This window comes from Leptidea sinapis, chromosome 14, assembly GCF_905404315.1.
Source record: "Leptidea sinapis chromosome 14, ilLepSina1.1, whole genome shotgun sequence".
Classification (NCBI taxonomy): domain Eukaryota; kingdom Metazoa; phylum Arthropoda; class Insecta; order Lepidoptera; family Pieridae; genus Leptidea; species Leptidea sinapis.
In genome coordinates, this window is record NC_066278.1 from 4,353,088 (window position 1) to 4,379,169 (window position 26,082).

General features: G+C 33.8%; 2 protein-coding genes across 7 annotated transcripts; both read left to right on the plus strand.

Annotated features, from left to right (window-relative positions):
- The first annotated feature begins 2,714 nt into the window (after positions 1-2,714).
- On the plus strand, positions 2,715-23,407 carry LOC126967937 (REST corepressor). 5 transcript variants are annotated; one of them, XM_050812636.1, is made up of 12 exons: positions 2,715-2,984; positions 3,247-3,399; positions 6,218-6,432; positions 7,836-8,018; positions 8,365-8,451; positions 10,485-10,597; positions 15,101-15,332; positions 15,901-16,054; positions 16,430-16,579; positions 16,937-17,028; positions 17,986-18,083; positions 19,056-23,407. In XM_050812636.1, exons 1-11 carry the CDS (start codon positions 2,879-2,881, stop codon positions 18,076-18,078), a joined length of 1,578 nt encoding a protein of 525 aa, XP_050668593.1. In that variant the 5' UTR covers positions 2,715-2,878; the 3' UTR covers positions 18,079-18,083; positions 19,056-23,407. The 5 variants fall into 5 exon arrangements, with proteins under 5 accessions (XP_050668593.1, XP_050668596.1, XP_050668597.1 ...); XM_050812639.1 differs by having other exon boundaries at positions 3,262-3,399; XM_050812640.1 differs by lacking the exon at positions 8,365-8,451.
- LOC126967938 (uncharacterized) lies at positions 23,408-26,082 on the plus strand. 2 transcript variants are annotated; one of them, XM_050812644.1, is made up of 3 exons: positions 23,408-23,929; positions 25,149-25,363; positions 25,484-26,082. In XM_050812644.1, the coding sequence occupies exons 1-3, from the start codon at positions 23,625-23,627 to the stop codon at positions 26,035-26,037; spliced, it is 1,074 nt and encodes a 357-aa protein (XP_050668601.1). In that variant the 5' UTR covers positions 23,408-23,624; the 3' UTR covers positions 26,038-26,082. The 2 variants fall into 2 exon arrangements, with proteins under 2 accessions (XP_050668601.1, XP_050668600.1); XM_050812643.1 differs by having other exon boundaries at positions 25,149-26,082.

Consider the following 26,082-nt stretch of genomic DNA (forward strand, 5'->3'; position numbering starts at 1 on the left):
ATGATGCGTGCAATCGATACCAACTCAGTGGCAGAAAATGAAGTGTTTGACCTTAAGTTTCCATCGACCGAAATTTTATTTATATATTATCGTTGATAATATCTTAGTTTATTGGAAATAATAAATGTTAATTCAGAGGGTGTTAAATAAAATAAAAATAAGTATGGGTGAAGGTACACACATTGACAGTTTTTTATATTCTACAATATGTGAATAAAATTTAATTTTAGATTTCGAAATAAACAAATTTATTTTACAGAAATATACGTTTGTCAATATTACAATAGCTTGATCGAATCATTTAATGAAGCAGGTAATCAAAGTTTTTCGTGAAAAAAATATATTAAAGATAAACCGAAGTAAAAGCCTTTGAAACCCTTAAAGGGTCACTGATGAATAAACCAACATAAGAGTACTGTAATCCATATGATAAGACTATAGTGATATTGCAGATGCAAGCCCAGTAGGCTGGGGTGCAGTGCTGTGCAAACCAATAAAGATGGACCAAGGATTAATACATGAACATGAACGTCGCTATCGTCAACCAGAGAAAGAAGCACTGATAATAATTAGTATGGACATTTTGATGGATAACCGTTTGAGCTAATAACAGACCACACACCATTAGAAGCTATATTTTTACCAAGATCCAACTCTTGTGCCTGAATTGAAAGGTGGGTGTTAAAGTTACATATAATTTCAGGGTTAATTATAGCCCGGGTAAAACCAAAATATAGCTGATCCACTTTCAAGATAAAAGGAAATAAGCCATAAATCCTAAGAATGTACTCATAATATGTCGAAGCAATTGCTGAAAGCGCTGGGCCAGTAGCTTTATCATTATTAGAGATCACGAAAATATCGAGCGTGAATCCAGATATCCAAAAGGCCAAAGAGAGCCTATATATCAACAAATGGGACGAATCAATGAAAGCTTATAAAATTAACTAGAATGAGCTATGTTTTCATAGATAGATACTTTTGAGATAGAAAAATTCCGTGATAAGCTGCAATGATACATAATTTGGTGTACCATTCTGATGACCTAGAAATCAGAAATACAGACAAAGAACAATATGAGGAAGAAATGAGAGTATGCGGACAAACACAGAAGAGCTACAAACACGAGATTGGAAGTTGGAGACAAGGCGTACGTAAAAAATATGATCAAAACTGACAAGGTGAGTTTAAATTACGAACCGGAACCACATACTGTCTGTCGAGGCAAGTAAGGGCGGTAACATAAGTCTGAGAAACGATGAAACTGGTCAACGGATCGAAAAGAACATATTATTACATCTTATAAGAATTGTAGGACAGTAAAAGATTAATTGCTCCCAGTAAGAGAAAGCTAAGGACTCTGATTCAGTGGACCACCAATGTGGTGAACATCCAGCTTAGACAAAATTTATTTATTAGGTGTGGTTATTGAGATTAGGTACTTGAATAAAGAAGATTTGAAAACGGTTGTTCCATGTATTGTTTTATTTATCAAAACAAGGGACAGATATAGTACCTATACATAAAAATAAATAAATAAAATAAGCCTTTATTATTAATACTAACTTAATTTTTTTATGGATATCGTATCCAAGGTTCTCGAGGGTGCAGAGAACGAATTTGGGATCATTTTTGAAATCCAAGATGGCCGCCATGCAAAATTATGATTTCAACAATATGGATATCGTATCCGAAGTTCTCCAGGGTGCAGAGAACGAATTTGGAATCATTTTTGAAATCCAAGATGGCCGCCATGCACACTTATGATTTCAACAATATGGATATCGTATCCGAAGTTATCGAGGGTGCAGAGAACGAATTTGGAATCATTTTTGAAATCCAAGATGGCCGCCATGCACACTATGATTTAAACAATATGGATATCGTATCCGAGGTTCACGAGCGTGCAAAGAATGAATTTGGGATCATTTTTTAAATCCAAGATGGCTGCGGTGAACAATTCTTTTGGTGCTATACGTATGCGTGGTGGTTATAATGATATCCCTAATGCCAAACAACTTATAGGCATCTTTCGGAAATCGTTGTGCCACATGGAACTAAAATTGTTGAAATCATAAAAACAACAACAAATAAAATACAAAAATTATGTTAGACTGTTAGCACCTTAATTGTCACTGTTGTCTATAACTTATACAAAAACCAATTAATCGAATCATGAAACAATATATATTAAATTATTATATACCACGCAATTATATAAGGCTTTGCATTTTTTAATTACGAGTTTAACTAACTATTATAATAAAATAACAATGACATTAACTTAAATAGCGCCATCTAAACAACTTAAAGTGCAGTTATGGAACAACATTATTGTAAATTTGACAATAGTTGAAATTAATTTTGAGTTATAGTTTATAATTTTGTAATTTGTATAATTTTCATCACTCACATTGGAGAGTCATATTCAATATTACTTTATTATTTCTTATAAAAGCGTATCAAGTAATTTAAGAACGTCCGTACTTTAATGTTGCAATAACTAAAAACATATTATTATATTTGTTAATTAAATAATTTCGGTTTATATCGGGATTTTACTTATCTTCCTTGATTTCAATAAAATAATTAAAATATTTTCATATTTTTTTGGATGTTAAAATACACAATACACGAAACAAATTATTTTATTGCAGAATAATTCTGAGAGTACAGACTCCCTTTAACGACCTATTACACGCTTAAAGCTGGTTTGTCAGAGTATTGATGCGGTGGTTTTAAATCACGTTTGAATTATTTTAAGAAGCTTTTTATTTTAAATTATTTGTTCTGGACTTTTAATTTGTTACTAGGGACCGTGAATGACAATTGTACAATATTTCAGAGGATTAAGTGTCAATCGGTGTTAGTGTGAATCATGGTTCTTGCTGAAAGAAGTAATGATGTTCGTAACGGGAAGCGTTCGAGAGGGCCAAGCCCTAATGGGCATGGGAGCCCTGACTCTAGCTCTGGGGAAGAAAATGGTAACGTAGAATTCAGTTCGTTACTATACTATTGGTACTATATTTCATAAATAATATGTATAAAAGACTTAACGTAAATTTTCTACCTTTACTTGGTAATAACCAGCGTTACTCGTAGTAAAAGTATTTTTTTGTTCTTTTAAGAACTTGTATAATATTTTATTCTTCACCATATTTTTATACCATGCTTTTTTCATGCTTTCATCATCCATCATGATGTACTTCATCTCATCCAAACGTCAATTGTCAACAAACCAAGCAGTAGTGCCATTTGCAGCTGAGAAAATAAGAGTGGGTCGGGATTACCAAGCCATCTGTCCTGAGTTGGAACCAGTGGAGCAACGTAAACCAGATCAAATATCAGACAGAGCACTACTAGTATGGTCACCCACATCAGATATATCGGATTTAAAGTGTGAGTTTTCAGCCTGTTATAAAACTGCATGAATGTTGTAATTTGCACTTATTAAATTTATAAAAAAAATTAAATTTTGTCAGCCATTGGAATAATTTACTGTTACATTTCATCTAACTTAACCAATTTATCTTAACACTTTATACCTAGCCTGGCCATAAGTTGTGTTACAAATAAAAACAGGTAGTGTAATCTTCATAAAACTTTTTTGTATTTTCTTATTGAAGTTTCAGCAATGAATAAAAATAGAGTCCTTTTTCACAGTGACTACTTTTGAAAAATTTATGGAAAACCATAAATATATCAATATCACTGTTTCCATGCACCATTTACTCACATTGTTTTATAAATCTCTAAAGTGACTATGTTGATCTGTTCTTTGAGAACAATTATTCAGACAAAAACAAATCCTAATACATGACTTACCAAAATACTTAATTGTCTGTGTGCCTCTGGGCAAAGGACTGCCTTGTTCTTCTCCACTCTTCTTTATTTGCTAAATTAATTGATAGAAGATAAAAAATAAATTGATAGTCTAATCCAGGTTCTTCCAGCCATTTTCACTATTTCATCTTCCCATCTTCTAAATCTTGTCTACCTCTATTTCTCTTGCAAATGTGAGTGGATACATGTTCCAAAAAAATTGCGACACTGAGGAAGAAATGAGAGCTCGGATTGTTATAGTATGTGATTGCTATGCATCATGAAACTTTGCTCTAAATGTATCGGAAGTGGAGTGGTGGTCACATTGTGCAGCACCTGCAGTTGAGAGACTCTAAGCAAGTGGATATAATAATGAATTAAGTGTTTAATAATACAAAATTTTCATTGCTTTTTGCCATGAGGCCGAATTCCGCGCGCCTTTCGCAGGTAATACGAATAAAATGGACCTTATACACCTTAAGATATAGTACAGCCTGTATATTAATAAGTTAATATATTAGTTACGTTTCTATTCAAATATTGTTAAAAATAAATGTTTAAGTGAAGCGATTTTGTAATTCTTAATATTGCTTTTTTAATATATATAATGACCATATTTTCGTTATTGGGCTCTGTAGTGTACTTTAGGTACTGTTCTGCTGAACAAATGCATAAACTAAAAAATTACAGCAAATATGCTATATTGTCATGACAATGGTTCTGTTGTATTGGTTTTAAAAGATAACTCTGACATCACTTTTAAAAAAATAAATTTTTGGAATTTCAATGTGAATCGAATATGCACTCTTAAAAGTCACAAATAGCACTTGCACAGAAATTTCTAGTCCCTAGGAAGTGTAACTCTATGCTTACACTACTATTTCGGTATTATAACCTGCTTGGGTAGTTCGTGACTTGTGATTACATGCAGTCTTGCTGGTCCAATGTGTGCAATGCAGTGCAATTTTTTGTATTCCGTTTTTTAGTGTATTGTTATGAGATTTCACAACATGATCTTAGACTATTTATAAATTATAAGACACCCCACCAAACTATGACACAGGGTGATGACTATGTCCTGCACCTTTCCAACAATTGTCAAGCTTCTTTTGAAATATGAGCTTACATTTTGTCAATTTTCTTATTGTAATACTATGCAATGAACCACTCTTTCTCTAACTGTAGGGCATATCCTCTATATTGACAGTAAGAACCAAGGTTCAGGTCTTCTTTGATGATACCCGGAAGAGTCCTACCTGGAATCTTAATTATATTTCGCTAAGTCTTAACAGCTTTTTTTTAGTTCTTATAGCATGCGGCTGCACCGATATGGTATATGTATTCAATGGAGGATGTGTCATACATATTATATATGAACAACTAGTTTTGAAGTGTCTTCAAATTGACCTAACCCATATGTTATATGTAGCTCCGAGACAACTGTAAGGCAAAATTTGTATCTGTTTTCTTTAACACCCTTTTCCAGTATCATCATTAAATCACGTAATGCTAATCTCAAGAAAAATATATAACAGGGCAGGAGATTAATGAAATTTCTAACATAATAAACATAATATACAAATATACTTTGTAGCCAAAGTATATAGTCGTCGCGTATTGGATTCCATGCCTCTCGGGCTACTTTCCAGCGCTCCTACCAAATCCAAGTGTCCGCATGCCACATTATCCACAAATCTTGGTATGTTATTAGTATTGTTCAAATCTAGGGTTGTGGCTCCATCAATAAACACACTCTAAATTAGAATTTGAAAATTGATGTTTTTACTTGTAACTATATTTATGGCCACACTAATTAATATTATATGTTTACTGTAATGTAACTTCACTGAGAAATTTTGATGGATGAGATCTTTAGGATAGTATTTTACTTCGATCATTTATACGTCTGGATAGGCTGTGAAAAGGTCGAAAAAAAAAAGACTAGAACTAACTCTATTTTGAGCAATTCAAGCACACTAACTCAAAGTGTCATACAAATCGCGAGTATAAGACGTAGCCTGTCACATACACTAAACTAATATTCCTGGCCAGTTTTTATCGGTTGTCTAACAGCAAGAGACTATCTAGATTCTAAACGTATAAATTATCTAAGGTATTTTTTATTTCCATCTAGCTGAGTCTTAAGTTTTTATGTTTTTCACTATTAAAATATAAATATCAATTCACAACTCACAGAAAATATAATTGAATTCATAAATAAATGTATGTGTTTTGTACTTTTAAAATTAAATAAAAATAAAATAACACAATATTAATCAATGATGACAATGTAGAACTTAAAAATGCAATGTATTGTATATTTTTGCCAATACTAAATAAATATTTTTTTTTAATGTTTATGAAATAATAATATCATAAAGATTATGTATTACAGTGGACGAATACATTACAACAGCAAAAGAAAAATATGGCTATAACGGTGAGCAAGCATTGGGCATGCTTTTTTGGCACAAACATGACCTAAATAGAGCTGCAATGGATTTAGCAAATTTCACACCGTTTCCCGATGAGTGGACCGTTGAAGACAAGGTGCTGTTTGAACAAGCATTTCAATTTCATGGCAAAAGTTTCCACAGAATACGGCAAATGGTATGTATATTTTAAGTATTAGATCATAAGTTAAAATTATATTATATTTATTATTTTTTGTTTGCTAGTTTGTGCCTACAGTTTTGGATGATACTTCGGTGAAAACCACATTTAAATAAGTTTATAAGTAAATGATAAATTTATTGAATCAGCCGTTACTTTGCGGAAATCCATAATTATACAAATGATTTAAGTTTTCTTTAGTGTTAATTCCGCCAATATTTGTATTTAAACCAATTCGACACGTGTTTCGCCTCTACACGAGGCCTCCTCAGGATGTGTTGTCTCGCCAAAATCTGGCACGAGACTCAAAAGACTCTAAAGAAAACTTAAATCATTTGTAAAATGGTAAATAATTAAGATAATATGTAATAAAATTCTAAAAACTACTCGTATTTGGTTGCTTACTATTAAATTAAATCCAAAAGAATAATCCAGTATAGGTAACTAATTGATATATAAATATTGAATGTACCTACAGACAACATCTTAAGCTGAGATCTATAGAGTGTACTTAGGATTTGCTCAGACTCCACTTTGGTCTTACCAAAGCTTCTTCGCTGAGTGTAAGCTAAGCTTAACCTTGGATTTCGTTTTTATAGGTCATTTGACAGCTGAAATTATACAGAGCTTAAGCTAAGACAGCCCAATGCAAAAAAGAAAGGTCGCGTTTTATCACACTCAGCTAAGTTTTACGTAAGTAAAGTCTGAGCAAAGTTTAAGTATGCTCTATAGATCCTCAGACTTAGACAGTATCATATAATTATTAAAGAAATCCGTGTTTTTATTTTATGTTACTAGCTGACTCGACAGACGTTGTTCTGTACATAATAAAAAAAAAAAATTATGAATTTGTCGATAATATTTCATAACATCAAGAATTATTTCGTAAAATATCCTCCCTGTTGTTATAATGAAATTGTTTCACAGCAATACTGTCAAACCTCGCGTCAGTAAATTCTCTCATAGAAAATATGTCCATACAAAACAAATATTGGAAATAAAAATAATTATGGTTCCTAGATTGAAAAAAAAACTATCCTATCTCTCAGGTTGGACTAAACTGCACTCCATGAAGTAATCCCCATTAAAATCCGTTCATTAGTTTAGGGAGTCCATCGCGGACAAACAACGTGTCGCGTAATTTATATATATTAAGAAAATGCGTATGGCGTATACAAAGCTTTGGAACTCTAAAAATATGTAAAGTATTTGCACGTCGGCCATCTTGGATTTAAAAATGATGCCGAATTCGTTCTCAACCCTTAGAACCTCATTTTTCTCAGACTCCATGAGAAGTAACCAAAGATTGACCACAAATTGGGCTAGCTTATTATGTTTCTTTTTTTCTTTTCAAAACTTCTGTCAATGTTTCATAACAATCATAAAATCCTTTTTTGTAGTTACCGGACAAGTCAATTGCATCTCTAGTGAAATATTACTACTCATGGAAGAAAACAAGGGCCAGGACATCTCTCATGGACGTAGTTGGTGAAGGGCGGAATGCTACCGCTTCAGGAACAGGCAAGAAGGAATCAGGGTCTGAGCCTGGTGGGTCAGACAAAGATTCTGATAATGATGAAAAGGTATGTATCATTGCTTTCATGCTTGATTTGTTTCCATTTATTTGTTGTTTTTTTAATCTGTTTGTTTGACACATAGAAAAACATGATATGTACGTATGTTTTGTGCATCTGGATTGTCCAATGAGTTGAACTGATACATTTATAACATTAACACTAGTTAATAGAAATGCAGAGTAGACAACATGTAGACTGGTCATTATTTTAATTTTATATTATTTCAATCAGTCATAAAATAAATTTGCGAAGTGAATTAAATTTGAGTTTTTTGCTCTGCATAAATGGTAGGTTATGTTTCATTACTGTGGCTGTTGTAATTTATGGATATATTTTAAATTGGTGATGACAGAAGTGGACTTACCACCGGGGTATTGTCCGCGGAGGCAAGTCTCTTCCTACTAGCGGGCCTTCACTCCGGGGAGCCCACCAAGCCGAGGTGGGTGTTGTTTCCAACACTTGAATGAATATTGTTGATTGGGTGTTCAATGTCTTCTTCCATTACACATCCTCTTGTGTTTCATCCCATTGATGTTGTGTAAAAGTGTGCATAAATATATTATGTTTCAGTTTTGTTATTCATGCTATCATAGATTATGCTATTATCATTGATTTATTTCATCATGGCTTTTTCATTTCTTATTTTCATTAAAAAATTATTTTACTCTTAGTGCATTCAGTTGTGAGATTTACGTCTCAAAATACAATAAAAATACACACTATTCTTTCCTATCTATGTTCTGCTATTTTATATTTTCTTTTTCTGAATATGTAAGGTACTTAAGTAAAAATAAGAACAAAAGTAAGAAATAGTATGGTAATTATTTTATGTGACAGATTAATAATAATTAATTCATGGAAAACTATTTATTTCAATAAGTAGATCACAAGGATTGTCCTCCCCATTTTACCAATTTTATGGTCGACCTGCAATTAATAATAATTAACTAAGACAACCCTTGCAATATGAGAAGATAGGATTTTCAATTCAGGAATAGTTTTGTGAATCATGTAATCCTGTATATGAAAATAAACAATCTGTGGCACATCATCAATGTTTTCGCAGGGATAGATCACCTATCAACAAGCTGAATGGTGTTGGCATGAATAATAGAATTAAAGAAGTAATGTTCCCAGGTTTCCCCCCCATTTTTATGATTAGAAGAAGTTGATACCGGTCAACCACCAGATGATAAGCAATATCTGCTCACTACAATAAGTGCCACACAGAATTCTTGAAAAAACCAAAATTCAAAGTCTCACTAGTCCAGTAATATTAACTAGCTATATATATATATATATATATACTACTAGCTGACCCGGCAAACGTTTGTATTGATCTTTTCCTTGCTAGTTGATAAGAGATGGCGCTAGTTGTATTCATTAGGAACAATCACACTTCTTTTATATTTTGTAAAATTCACACTATAGTTTTATAAATTATAGCCTATTTGTTATTCTGGTGTGTAAGCTATATTATTGTAAAGTTTCATCAAAATCTATTCAGTAGATTTAAAAAGCGTTTTAAGCGTTAAAGAAGTTCAAATATACATCCAGACATACAAACTTTCACATTTATAATATTAGTAGGATAGCTTCCCCATAGTAAGGTGCCATTCTGTCACGTCACATCTTATACTGTAAAGTATCCTAGAAATGATAATGCTGGAACACCTTACATGGCCAGAGAGCCTGGACAGCAACAGTTACCATAGAGTGACCCACAAACTTTAGTCCATAACCTCACTATTCTACATGTTGACAAAGATTTGTTTTTATTATGAAATTATTGTAAGACAATCAGATTATTACATTACTGAATGTTATTATGTTTTATTGTAATAGAATTCACTCGAAATCATCATTTATTTGCTAGCTTTTTCGCTTTGTTAAGTTGCTGCTCTGCATTTTTATCTACAAACTGTCTATATTCATTTGTTATTATTCTTAAATATATTCATTTTGTTTTCAATAAATACTCCAATTTAAAAAACTTTCCTTACCAATTAAATAATTTTCCAATGAAAGTTTACCTACCATATAAGTGGAAATTCTAACATAGAAAATGGACTTAAAATATTATGTTTATCATTTATATGTGTAATATGCATGTATTTTCATGTTGAGATATCCATTTCTTTAATCGTTTCATTTCAATTCGGGCTACTTTTGTAAATATTCTTTGTATCTATCTAAATACACCTAAATTTCCTTTCTTTAACTAACCACATATATGAAAACACATATACTAATGCATGTAGTAAATTTACAATGAATACGTAATATTGTCGCATTAAAGATAGTTCCAATTCCTCACCCACCTTTCTCCCGCATGCTTCCTTTAATACCCCCTCGAATTTATGTTTAAATGTGTGCAGAATATTTAACATTCTAGTGGGTTTTTAAATGGAGTATGCGAGGAGACGACGATGATATTATAGTCGGAAAGTAAAGTGTTGCATTGGGGTTTAGGCTGACGGCGGAGACGGAGGCGGCAAATGGTGCTCAGTCTGCGGCATTCTTTGTTCCCAGACCACGCCTTACAACTCGCAGAAACTATGCCAGGCATGCCTCGTGCACGCCAGGTCGGTAATCAATGTATTCATTAGATATTCAATTGCATCCGGCGTTATCATGCGGAAACCATTCTATATCATATGAGTTAAAAGTTTACGCAACAGTTCGCAAACAAGGTGTGTATGTGTGCGTGTGCTGAACAAAATTAACTGTTGTCCCAGGTTGATGTGATGTGTGCCACTTAAAAATCTCGTTTTAACACTTTTAAGGGTACAGATTCTTAGGCTGAAATCTATGGACCTTGCTTATACTTTACTTACACAAAGCTTGCTGAGTGTAATCTTAGTAAAATCTTTGATTTCGTTTTTATAGTCATTTGACAGTTGTGCAACGTGTGTGCAATTCACACGAGGTAGACCTTAAACCTTCAAAAATTTTGGCTTCAAGATAATGAGACGAATGTAAAATTTCGGGAAGAGGATAATTGCAGCTTTTAGTAATGATCATAGTGATATAAAGTTTGATAATTATTTTACATTTTATTCGTATGTATTACATAGATTTATTTATTTACATTTTCGATAAATGATACAAGAGGCTTATGGTAACTAAAGTATGAATTAATTACTTTGGTCCTATTATAGTCAACATATCTATTTAATACTGCGTGAATTACTGTGTTTGATCTTGTTGCTGACGTTTTGACCTTTGCACCTTTACAAATTAAATTTGGCGGCCAAAAACTCAATCAATGGAATCGCTGTATCCGATGCAAAATTTTCATTTAGCCTCTAAACTGTATATGAAGTCTTGGTACATGTTTCCAGAATAACACATGATTTCAACCGCTATGAAAGACATTACTATCACCGCTACGATATCCTCTTTATGTCTATGTAGTAATACTTCGTGCACATACGTCAGAATATATTAAGGTATACCTACTCGCTTCATACATAAGACAATCTCTTCTTCAACTATGATCGCCTGGTACCAAAACACTATTTATTATTAATTATTTTAATTGAACGTGTAATGTATTATATCTCATTCTCTCGCCGGCTGAATCCTATACATTTACCTGTTTGTGCCTCTATCGTCTCGCTTTTTCGTTTCATCGAGTTTTAAGACACAGCGGATCTAAAGATGTTTCACCTCAAAATTATGCTGAGCTTATTAAGCTAAGACAGCCCAATCCAAAAGTAAGTTCTCGTTTCATCACACTCAGTTATGTTTTACGTAAGTAAAATCTGAGCAAAGTCTAATTACGCTCTATAGATCTCAACCTTAGGCCTACTTGAGTCGCAAGAGAACATGAGCGGGGATGTTTAAAGCTTCTTTCTTCTCCTATTTCATAAAAAAACTTACATAACACCATATCGTAGTTCCCACCGATGATATATGACATAAGAAGATTGGTTGGACATTGATTAATTTGTACCAATTTTGCTCTAAAATCACAAAAAAAGTGTATACGGATTAAAAAACAAATCTTATATGAGCTTATTTTTAGATACCTTTTTAACAATATTCTGCGTCGTAATAATATCTAATATATAAAATTGCTGGGTCAGCTAGTTTTGCTCTAAAATCACAAAAACTATGGATACGGATTAAAAAACAAATCTTATATGTACTTATTTTTAGATACCTTTTTAACAATATTATATCAATTATTTAATATAGTAAATATAATATTATAAATATAAAATATAATAAATAGATCAAAGATTATGCTAAGCTTACTGAGTGTAAGCTAAGCTATGTTTTCGTTAGCAAAGTCTATGCGCTTTTATAGATCTCAGCCTGAGTACCTAGGCTTTCAACTTAGTGCCAGTTAAAAGCTTTATTATTTATTTTATATAAAAAATATACCATTATAAGTGTTCAAGCAGTAGTTTGTCGCGGAGTACTTTCTGCATACATTGCACCTTGTGCGCGGATTGTTGCAATCCAGTTTTAACTCATGTGTTTCCTATACAGAATGTGGATTAAGTGCCTCGTATAAATGGCAGATTACAATCAGACTATGATTCAATATTTATTATCACGAAAAACTAAAAACTTCAATAACATTTCCTTTGTTCTTCTGTTGGGAAAAGGCATACAGTCTCTTGTCCGAACCTAGCATCGACTTTTTAACCCATAGACTCTTAGTAAAGTACAAATGCTTTCAGATACCATATCAGGCTGGTGTGGATTTTGTATAAGATCAAAATGAGCATTAAGTTACTAACTCACGTCTGTTCATCTCAGTTTTGAGTTGATCGACTGAATTTTTTGCCTTGCGAATATATATATTATGTATTAGAAGTCTACTGGGTTATAAGGACGATGGAACTTAGCTACCCAATCTGCTGACGGATCATAATATTTGAAATGATAAATAGATCAGGGAAAAAAGTAATTATATTAATTATTATTTCCTTATATTCCATTAATTCGGAACAGAACATTATCACTGGGCACTTTAGCCGCTGCTGCCACGCGCACTTGACGTCCGTCTTGCACAAAGCGTGGATGCCAACTAAATCATAGCGATTCGATTACACATTCCTAAATTGGAAACAATATAGAAAAAAATAAGGACCTAAAAAATAAGATTGGAATCTCGCTAAATTGGATGCCAACTAAATCATAGCGATTCGATTACACATTCCTAAATTGGAAACAATTTAGAAAAAAATAAGGGCCTAAAAATAAGATTGGAATCTCACTAAATTGGATGCGACTTATTGTATCTTAGATTATTTTTATATAATAATATTATATTTCAATTTCCTCATAAATTTCCTTGATATTTGGTTTCCAAACGTAGTTGATTAGGAGTCCTAAAGTCATAAGTCCTTAAAGGCCGGCAACGCTCCTTTGATTCCTCTGGTGTTGCAAGAGAAGATCGCAAAAAGAATCAAATCATCGAAGAAAATGGCACATATAGGTACTGTAATTAAATGTAAAAACTTGAAAAAGAAAATCATTCAGTACTTAACCCCACACCTCTATCTGCATTTCTATTAAAAATTAATAAACTAATAATAAGGTAGCTATGAAAATACAAGGGACTGATATTCCTTCTAGATCTAACAATAATAATTTTCTTAGAAAATTGTAATTTATTTGGGATTTTCAGCGCCTTTCATGGTCCGATTGTAACCTACCACCTTGGGCTGTACCTGAATTACATAGTTATAAATTTATTAGAAAACACAGACTAAGCGCTCATAGTTCGCCTCGGATAGTTTGCATCTTTCTATCGCCAATTGTAGTGGTATCCTAATTATGATACATTTTTTAAATAATTTAATAAAAACCCGATGACTTACGGCCGTTCCTAATATTCAGTCTATCTCCGATTGTGGCCTACTTGAGATAAAAATCGTAACTATCGTTGACTTTTCTGTCCCAATAAACTTATCGACGGTAACTCACCTTATCCCGTACACGCTGTTTGGGAGGACGTATAGCTTACCAGCGATAGAAGTTTGTATGGAAATTACAATTCCCGCGTCCCAATATAAGTTGATAAGAATGACTTATCGGGTATATTGGGACAGCCTCAGATTATTGTCAGCTAATTACTGACAGTAGAAGGTAGTAATTTATCTCTATCTGTTGATAGTATATTGGGAACAGCCGTTAATCGGTTAATTTACTGTGCGTTGTGTCGAGGCGTCATATGAGTTACATTCTTCGTTGATTTGTGCATGACAGTAGAATTCATAATCGCCTTTGGTTGGGACAAAAGGATCTTTTCGCCAGTATATATTTTTTTTGGGGTAAATGAGAAATGACTTAATATGTTATGTGAATATTAATTTTATAGCAGTGGGTTGCCACTCGTCCCATGTAAAGTAAGGCAAAGCTGCTTGCGTTACTAAAATTGAATTAACTGACGAAAATGAGGGCATCCATAAATTACGTGAGACGATTTAGACAATCCTCCCTCCACTTGGTGAGGTGTCGTGATATTTTGATCGACCCCTCCCATCATCCCTAATCTCACGTGAGATTCTTAAAAATGCGTATTTTTAATTTTAATTTATTAACACTTGATTGCATTACAATGTATTTGATATCAATTCGCGTAATTGTTTTAATTTAAGATTAAGTAATTATTAAGACACACACTTATTTTTTACGTAATTTATGACACGTTTTCTGACATTGACAAAAATAAAACCGTGATATTTATAGAGACCCCACTGTCCCATGGGAGATTGGGTGAGATTCGGCTCGAACCCCTCGCCCCCTAAACGCCTCACGTAATTAGTGGACTTTGGCCCTTTCCCAGTACTCTTTGAGCGCAAAAATATTCGATGTATCGCATTGTTCATTATTATTATTTTAGGGCTAATAGTGTATTTGATAAATGTCGGAAGAAAATAATACTTGTGTATGGGCATGTACTTTTTCTTCAAAATATTATTTTTGGGCGTAAGTTATCATAAAATATTTTCTTGAAAAGTGCACGACGGTGGCAGCCCTAAGCGTGGGTGGGCAAGATCCGTTTGGTCCAACCTCGGGCAAGGTGGTGGGACCGATTGGTGTTTTACCGATGACGGTGATGACAGACGCACGGGAACCATGAGACCGCTGTGCGGACCGTCGGGGCGCCGCGGGCCCGGTTCCAAACAAGTCCGCTACAAGCATCGCTTGCCGCGCGGAATATACATCAACCAAGACGACCTGGTTGCCATGGCGACCGGCCCTCAGCCCGGGGACCCGCCCCAACCCGGCCTTGTTAACCAGGGGGAGGCCATCCTCAAAGCGATGGACAGAGAAGTTATATCGCTCAAACGACAAGTAAGCCGCGAATGACATAATCATCTACAATACTTGATAATGTACGGCGATCCTCGCTGCGATTTGCCTTCGAACATACTTCCCGGCATTTAGCTTACCGTAGGCACCCCTGCATCAGCATGAATTCCATTATGAGTTTTTTCTAGTGATGATGCTAGAGACTACGTCAAATATCTGTATAAAAAATGTTAACAAGCACCAAGATTATTAAAAGGAATAATTTTTATCCAAATATTGAACGCAGTCGCTAGCTTGATTCTGAACATTTTTTTTATCAAATCAAATCACGGTGTAACTCTCGTTCATTAGCAATTTATTTAAAGAAGATTTGGAGAAGACTTGGAAATGTATTTTTAATAATCATACTCATCTTTGCCTTGTTAGGTAGCGTTAAGATATTCTGCACACATGTTCTTCTTTATTTTGACTTTACTTTTAAAACGCTTATTAGTAAAAATTGCATCTATTTTATTATTTTGGATAATCCAGATATGCACACACCTTATAACTTAGTAAGCATATATATTGCTTTTGCCTCTCTATATGTTACAATGTTCTCAATTTTAAGGTGCAACAGAATAAGCAACAGTTAAGTTCTATGAAGCGGAAAGTTGGTGATGCTGGAGTTGAAGAATTTAGACCTGGAGAGCCACCTGCTAAGATCAACTCGCGATGGACTAATGAAGAGTTGTTAATGGCCGTCACGGCTGTTAGAAAATATGGTATGTTAAATACACCACTCTTGAGTCATTGTCAAATGTATAAAGCAGGAATGATGACAATAGATCATTGTATAAGAAGATTGGGAGCATCAAATCTTCTATTTGACGATGATAGGCGCTGTAGAGACCAGAGGCTCTTTCCATTGTAGTTGACTCAGATAAAAATCCATTAATAGCAATAGGGCAACAAACATTTAATCATTTTAAAGGCGACTTGAATGAATTAGAATAGGGCAGTGGTTTCAAATTATGAGCATCAGCCAGAGGTTTTTATTCTATGATTGCATTCGGTGATCTGTTAATAACGGGCTGCAAAAAAGTCTTATGAATTTGAATTTTTCGAATTATTTTTACTAATTGATTTTTTATATTTAGGTAAGGACTTCCAAGCAATTGCTGAAACCCTGGGAACTAAAACTGAGGCGCACGTGCGAACATTTTTCATATCATACCGACGCCGGTATAACCTCGACGCAGTGCTGAGGGAACATGAAGCAGACCGCGGCAATAACCATATACAACCTGGTACTGATTAGTAGTCACTTAACACAATAATAATGAATGGCATGCAACAACCCTACGTAAAAAGAGCACTGATCCACATGTGCAGTAGTGATTTGCCAAACAAATTGGTGGTATATTAAGGGAGCAGCACCATGCATACAGTATCGTACAAACTATGATTTTTACGCGACGGTTTTGCATTAAATGAAAAGAAACCCAGATTAATCAACTTTCCCGTAGTTTGTGAAAAAGTTGCTAAGAAACATTACACATATTGACCAAATGTTGTTTACTCTCATATAGTTTTCACCCACTGGTTCAGATAGTGGAATAATGCTATGATGTAAATAATAAATATGAAAACTTCTTCAATTACAGGTGCAACAAGTACCGATGCAGCTGAAAGCATTGAAGATGGTGCAAACACTGGTGCTGGCTCTCCTAAGAACAGCACAAACAAGGATGAAAAAGTGAGTTCATACACAATTGACAAAAGCTACATTAATATATTATTAGTTCCATCTGTGGGTGTTTTTCTATCACAATTATATACTTTTGATAACTCAATATTGAAGATGATCCTTGCATTTATATTATTGTTTTTATTAGGGCTTCCAATCCCGCGGTCTGTATTCAATCTCGGCATTTGCGGGACTACAAATTTACAATCCCGCGGGATTTCGGTATTCGCGGGATCCCGCATATTGAAGATATGTACATTGTAAAACAATGAATTTATCAACTCCACGTTTATTTACGTACATATTACTATTAAAATGAGATCAATCAAATTATACGGTTCTTTCACAAAAAAAACAATAACAAATTCTGAATAAAAAGCAAATCAAAACAAAACAAATCGTTTTCAAAAAATAAACAAAGCAAAATAAAAAATCAAGCAAAAAAAACATTTTAAACTCGAATTAGTACTTACTTAATTATTAAGTTTGTCAGCTTTTAATCTTTACTGAAAATGTTTGCGAAGGAAACGCAACATGTTCAAACTGATGTCTGCCATACTACTGCGTATTTTAAACGCAATATAGCCTGCAGCAGAAAATGCCCTTTCTGATTCCACACTTGTGGGCGGTATTCCTTTTAAGGGTTTGTACGTGAATGAAAGATTCATGATTCAGGATGTATCAATAAACTTCACGAAAATACGAAACAGTTTAAAACTTGAGTTATTAAGAATAATATTTCACGCAGATTATCCTATTTTGCATCGCATGCACGCTTTTTTTCAGTCCCGCAATTCCCGCGGATCCCGCGAGATGCGGGATTACAAATTGGCGCGGGATCCCGCCCGGATTGGAAGCCCTAGTTTTTATACAACTTGGAGATTATGTACACCATTCCATGACTCTTCATGTTGTTAAATATTTTACTTGAAATGTATTTTTTATATTGTTTTTTTTTGGGTGTAGACGGAGGTAGATAGTGAGGGCGTGTCCATTGGTGCCTCAGCCGAGCAAGGTGGGGCGCCCACTACGCCGCCCAAACAGAAAACTGTTAAGTGATGCAGGTGTGTAGTGTGTACCTATAATGTATAATAGTAAATGTAGAGCGCAAGATGTAGGGTAAGGTAAGGTTTTTTTTTGTAGTAACACATTTACTCTACGTTGGTATCAAAGAGAGTGTAGGCTCTCATTAATATTGTTGCTATTTTGTGGTCCATATTGGTATGTAGACTCAGAATCATTGTATGGCAAAAGCCTATTAATTATCAAGAAATATGTATAAGAAATTGTTGAATAGTTGCTAGCTACTTGGCTTTCTTCTAGCTTAAAAAACACTCACACTGTGATGGCAGGATCTGTTAGACTTTTGTTTTTGTGCAGATGCATATTTGAAGAGGTTGCCGTTTTCGAGTGATATGTTCAAATATGTTTGGTCAAGAATTATTATTGTCAAAACGGGCAATTTTGTAACCATTATCTTACGCATGAAACCAATATTAAAAATTTATCATAATATTGTTGTGTAATCAAAATATAATGATGTAAAATTATGATACTTAAAAATTAATACTTATAAATAGTTTTCAATTAAAATTCCACTCAAACCTAGCCTATACAGCCACACACCTGTGTATAGCTTAATATCTAATATATAAAATTCTTATGTCATGGTGTTAAACATTGAACTCCTCCGAAACGGCTTGACCGATTCTTATGAAATTTTGAGTGCATATTGGGTAGGTCTGAAAATCTGACAACATCTATTTTTCATCCCCCTAAATGTTACGGGTGGTCGAATACACGATTTTTTTTTAATTTTTTTTTGACATTTTTTTTAAATTTGTTTGATTATGAGTCAGCATCAAAAAATACATACAAATTCAAATTTTCACCCATCTACAACCAACTACTCTTAATATCGGCAACACAACGTTTGCTGGGTCAGCTAGTGTCATATAAATTGTTTTAGTAATCTATAAATCAACAAATGGATGCAACTTTGTCAACAACAAATTAATACATATAATTTATTCCAGGATTATCTGATCATCAACAATTATGAAACATGGCCTCCCTGGTTGGAAAATGTGACATATTCATATATCACATGTCACAGAGAGCCTGCAACAGTAATGTTTAGTTATTTTTAAGAGATGTATATTATATAGTCTAATTTAGTATTATTTAAACACAGTTTCATTTTGCTTATACAATTTCTATGGAAAATGTAAGCTTTGAACACTAAATAACATTACAACTATGGCAAGAAAATTGTTGTCGCCCTATTCTCCTTATTCAATGACAATAGGATCGCAAGGAAGAAAAAACAATCTCAAATCAATTTAAGGCTAGTGGATATTTACCATGATCTTTGAGCATCCCCATATATACATAGATGCAATAGAAAGCAGTGAACATTATCTAATACCAAAATACATGCAAATCATGATAGTCTAAAAGAGTTTTGTTGGTTCCAGTATTCAGTTCAGTTCAGTATTGTTAAAGAGTAAAATCGAATGTCATTCGTTGAGAGAAATTATAATAACTTTTATATTAAAGCATATAAAAACATGGAAGCATTTCTGACGTTTTAAAATTGCGCAATTAAAATTATCCCGTAGTTGGCTGGACTTTCAAATTGTCCCGGCTGATCAGTTCGGTTAGGCGAGTAAGCGCGATTGAATCGACGAGGTTTTTAGAACAAACTTAATAAGGAATGTTCAATTAAAAATGCCTTGCCATGCGTTTATACGTGGTGTAGGAATCATACGGATCATCATGCCAAGGGTAGTAGTATCACTTTTCACTTGTAGGTACACTAATTAATTAAAAATACAATTAGAAGAGGGATGGCATTATGCATACTGTGGTAGCACATTTTACTCATGTTTTATTATACAAAGACAACGCAAGGCTTTTTTAGGTTTGAAAATACTCTTAACAGTAAACCTAATAATGTGCAGACAAAATATACTAAAAAAAAATTGTGAGGTGTTTGTTAATTACCAGAGACAATTGCACAAATAATTGGGTACATGTTCCGTTTTGTAGCAAAGAAACTAAATACTAAATTAAATTGTACAGATTGCACAAGCTTCATTCATTCTTTATTCCTTAATAAAACACTCAACCAATATTAAACATGATGTACTGCTGGTTAAAAGCGTGGGTAAAAACTCGTACGCGTTTATTTACGCATTTCGGCAAAAATTAAAAAACCTTAAGTTTTTTCGCGTAACATAAATGATATGCTGGTAATAAAATGCGTCATATCATTTTTTCAAACTAAGTTATTGTCAGTGTCGTAATAATGAGGTCTTCTATTTTTTTTATGGAAGAGGAGGACAAACAAGCGTACGGGTCACTTGATTATGTGATCACCGCCGCCCACATTCTCAATAAAATACCATAAGGCCGGCAAGGCCTTTTAGAAAAGTAGGCGGCTTTTTTTGAAGGTATACACTAATCTAGCTAATATAATATACAGTTAAAATTTTTATGACTGATCCCGTCATACTTAACGCATACATCGTCCACGTATCTGACAAACATTGATATTATGTGATATAATGTCAAGCGCGCGAACCAATTACGTAATTATGTCATGCTGAGAAGCAATCACGGATATCACGTTGTGCCCATGACAAAATAACTGACAAAGCTCATCATAATAAATATTAGCTCCTCATAATAATAATATCGGCTTAGATTAAATAAAAATAACGCTTTCTATTATGCATTGAGAGTTTTCCGTAGACAGTATGACAAGACTGCTTCCATGTTTTATATGTGTTCACTGCATATTGACTTGAAATAGTGTTAAATATAAGCGTTATTATTTTTTCAAGTAAAATAATTTTTGCTTGGTGGCATAGGTTTGGAAAAATAGCTTAAGGTTGTCATTACAATCGCGTTGACGAGGTACTTTGTTTTCATTCAGATTCGATTTTCCAAAGCTTAGCATACCAAAATATTATGAACATGAGAAGACATTACTGTTTTTTACACAAGTTTTCCTTGGCATTAAAAATAAAATAATTCAAATAATTGTAAAATAGGGAACTATGTGAATTCGAGTAGGGAAAGTATAAATACAAGTGATATGTATGTATTATCAATTTATTCATTCCAGCGGAAATGAAAAAAAAATTCAGTATTTTGATATTTGAATAAAAAATAGTATAAAATAGTAACTTCATGGGTTTGAATTAGTTTTGCTTGAAACCTTAGGTTACTCCGTAGAATTTGACCTATCTGCCAGTTATATCAATATCAGTGTTTCGGAGATAAAAACAGGCAAACAAAATGTATTCTGGTGTAAATATTCACATGGTTTCATAAAATGCTGTTATTTTGATGTCACAAACAGACAGGTACATTTTTATTTTTAAGTAAGTATATATAAAACGGTTTCCCTTCCGGATTATATTATGTAGTTGACATTTTACTAACAACCTCTACAAAGTCCGAGTGCTCTCGGATTAGTATTTATTAGTAATTATTATAACTGCTGATCGATTTGTCCGCAACTTTAATAAAATAAGCGACATAACCATTAGTGATTGAGCATATTGTAAATATTAATTAGGTTAGGCTTAAGACATGATCAAATGATGATGATCGGTACCTATATATTGTGTATTTGAATATTTACTTTTAAATTGTATATACGCTATATTTAATTCCAATCATCTATTCATCATAGGACATTGTAAATATTTCTTGCCATTTTTATAAAATCATCGACTTAAAATATTTATTTCTTTAGACCGAGTGAAATATATTAAGTAAATAAATATAGTGATAAGTTGATGAAATCAGTCTCATTCTGAGCTGGTCGTACTAATTTTTGGTTAAAATTTTCCTTAATAGTGTAAATTGTGTGATGACTCACATAATAATAATAATAATAAAAAATCATGTACTTTATCAGCCTGCAAATTTATTGTTGTTACTGAACCGTTTAGAAAATTACAAGTATTATGAATTATTAAATTACTCAGAACTATTTGAAATTATAAACTTAATATTGTGAAATAATGTAGTTAGTCTACAATTTTTCTCATCATCTCATGGCCTCAGTAGTGGTGCAGCTGAACCGTTTATTAGTTTAGAATTGACGAATTTTAATCATCATAATTTTCCCTAAACTTAAGTTTAAAAACTTCAAATATTTCTCTTCATCACAACTGTACTTACCATTTTGTGTTTGTACCTCACTTAAAAATTAACTGTTAAGTGTAGTAACTTTAGCAATACAAGTATATATAACCACGTTGCCGCCCAATATAACGCTATAGTACAATATTTAATAGAGGGACAATTCAGAAATATTGTTTCATTTGTATATAGCCATGTTTAGAGTACTTAGTGTCTTTGCGCACTTGCTATCTCTTTTACTCGGTATTCGGGTGAAAGGGACAAAACACACGGCCAAGTCACGCCTTGCAATCTATTTTGAATGTAATGCTATTAAGTATATTGTATAAATATATGTAAAACACACGCATGCCTGAGCATAACTCAGATAATTCTTGTAAATTTTTGTTAATTACCTTACCGTTTTTCATATATTTATTCTGTATATAATATCTACAGGTGAATAACTGGGACGTAACGGAAAATAGGTAGATGTAGAGCATAGGTTCTCAACGTGGGCGATAACGTCCCCTTGTAGGCGTTTGAGACTTTCGGGGGGGGGGGCAGTAGAAGACCCAGAGAAAATTAGGGGCATTGAGATGGCGCAGATGGGGAGTGGGTAGATTAAAATTTATAGTCTAAAAAGCCAAAAAAAAATACACGAAAATACTCTAGATAAAAACATATTCTCAAAGTGGGCCACTGCCCAAACACTAGCAAAATAAGGTTGAGAAACTATGAATCTTAAAACAGCTGTTGCCACGATTATATTTTAACGTAAGATATTATATTATAGTATATAGTATTATATTATAGCCCCCCTGAAAGTCTCAAACGCCCACAAGGGGGCGTTATCGCCCACGTTGAGAACCTTTAATGTAGAATAATTGAGTCACAAAGTTTATTGCAGTATTTCTGTTGTAAGTTGTGAAGTTAATTCATTCCGCGACTTTACAAAATTATGCTTTTGTTTCAACTAATGATAACTAATGATAACCGCAATGACACATATTAAGGGGTTTTTTACTTGAAAAAATAACGGCTAATTTAACTCATCGTGATTCACAATTTATAATAATATTGCGTCTTACATTTAAATGTGAAGTGAAGAATTTTATTGTGGCTTCAAACCTAATAAGTAAATTTTCTCGATTGTAAGACTGAATTGCAATCAATGTATAAACAGTATCCGGTGAGTATGTATAAAAAGAATGATGAATGTTTTTTAAGGATGAAGGATGTGGCGTTCCGTTAAAGGCCTACGCAGACCGGGACGGCAAGGCAAGGGATTTTGCCGTGAGTCAGCGCACACTGGCCGCTTAGATACCGCGGCATTCCAGCACTTTGCCACGGCATGCCACGGCGTGCCGCGGCACGACAAAGCACGCCTCAGCGACTCCTGCTGCCTGATACACTTTTAGTCTTCAGTTGCGTTTGATCGAGTGTTGGTGTGCCTCAGTTTTAAAATGGTAGATTGGGATTTGGTGTTGATATCGATTATTGCAGATGAAGAAGAAGGTGCACAGGCTAATAATAGGGATAGAAGAAGATTTTGGGTTGATAATTTATGGAAAGAAAGGGAATCAAAGGGTGAATTCAATAATTTATTTAATGATTTAAAATACGACGTGCAAAAATTTTATGACTATCATAGAATGGATTATGAGAAATTTCAAGCACTGTTGAATATATGTCGACCATATATCGAAAAACAGAGGACCAATTTTCGCAACCCCATTGAAGCCGATCAGAGATTATCCTTGTGTTTGAGGTGGGTAGTTAAATGATTGTATAAGTTTTATTTTTTCTTCTTTTATTAAATTAAAAAAAAAAAACAATATTTTTTGCCAAGTACAATCATGTATTGTAGACACATAATAACGATTTTCAAGTTTTTGCACTGATAAACCTTCTCACTGATAATCCCTGGATCTTTATTTGTTTTTACTTAATTTAGAGTACCTACTAGTTTAGATTAGTTTCGTATTCACAAACTGCAGTTTTGTAGCCAGACCCTGAAGCAGCTTCATAGCCAGGGCCAGAGGCGGTACCATAAACAGACCGTGAAACAGCTTCATAACCAGAGCCTGAGGCAGTTCCATAGCCAGACCCCGAAGCAGCTTCATAACCAGAGCCTGAGGCGGTTCCATAGCCAGACCCCGAAGCAGCTTCATAACCAGAGCCTGAGGTGGTTTCATAGCTAGAGACATCTTCAGATGTTGGAGCTGGAGTTCCCTCTATGTATTTTAATTCGGCGTCAGTTACCACATTAAATATTTGTCTCTTTATTTGGACCTGCACTCTTTCTGGTAGTTTTTTTACTGTGGCAGCCATTGTTTGAAAGAACGAATCAATGGGGTCCACCTCCTTTTTCGATTCAATGTATTTATTTAGTATTTCAGCAGTTGTTGTAGGTTCTGGTCTTATTAAGGAATGGTGTGAATCATTGGTCATTCGCGAAACTGAACGTTCATCATTATCATTGACAGCGGATTCTGCGAAAGAAGTCTGCGTATCCTCTGAAGAGGAGTCCAGATTCGAGGTTTGTTTTCTGTGCTGAATGAATTTTTTCAAAAACTCCAGCTCTTTTTCAAACTTGATAGGGCGTCGCTTTGTGTACGGGTCACCACTCTTTGTTTTTCTGTTATTCAGAGCTTTCCTAAAATTATTACGTATATTACCCCATATTTTCTGGCATTCTTCACCTAAAACAAAACATAAGCAGGTAAAATGGTATAGAAACAGAATAAGTAGGTAATGGGAAAAGGCCTTAGATAGTGACTAGGTTAGCACCAGCTGTGTTTATGGGATTATATTGAGCTAATCTTTTTCTAAGTAGAAATTACCACTGGCATTACGGTGACGGAAAAATATCATGAGGAATTCATAATTATATATAAATACGTAAACTGTATTATTTAATTGACTTTGTTTAACTGTGCCCTGTCTTTCACTCTGCCTCACTTACCCCTAATTATATTATCTTTCAGATTTTTGATCACGGGAAGTAGCTTCAAGTCTCTAGGTTACAGCTATCGCATGGGGTTTAGTACAGTGCGCTCTATCGTACATGAAACTTGCCGAGTCATTTGGAATGCCCTAAGACCTAGTGTTATGCCAAAACCAACAAGGGAAAAATGGACGCGAATCGCGATGGAATTTGATGAAAAATGGAATTTCCCGAACTGCATCGGTGCAATAGATGGTAAACATTTCAAGATAAAAGCACCTCGCAATAGTGGAAGTCTCTACATAAACTATAAAAAGTTTTTCAGTATCGTACTACTAGCGGTTGTGGATGCAAATTATAAATTTGTGATTGCAGATGTAGGATCATATGGACGAAATAGTGATGGAGGTATAATGCAAAACTCAATATTTGGAAAAAAATTGACTTCTAATGCCCTCGATATTCCCCCAAAAAAACGTTTACCGAGGACAGATCTTGAGTTGCCGTATGTTTTTGTAGCAGACGAGGCTTTTCCGTTAACCACAAACATTATGAGACCATTTAGTGGCGATCGATTGACAGATGAAGCAATGAAAATATACAATTATCGTTTGAGTAGAGCCAGGCGTATCGTCGAAAATGCATTTGGTATACTTCAAGAACGTTTCGAATTATGTCAAAAAGGAATTCAGGTTCAACCAAAATATGTTGATAATATCATTTTAGCATGTACTTGCTTACACAATTTCATCATAGGTGGTACAAGCACAGAAAGCCAAAATATAGCAAGTGTAAGCATTAATTTAGAAAACGATAATAATATGAACAATGCATTAGATGGTATGACAGTACGGGAGATGTTTAAAGATTACTTTAGGTCTGATGAGGGCTCTATTCCATGGCAAAACGATATTGTAAATAGACATTAATACTGTGTTAAATCTTAAAATATAATTATAGTGCAAAAATATTTA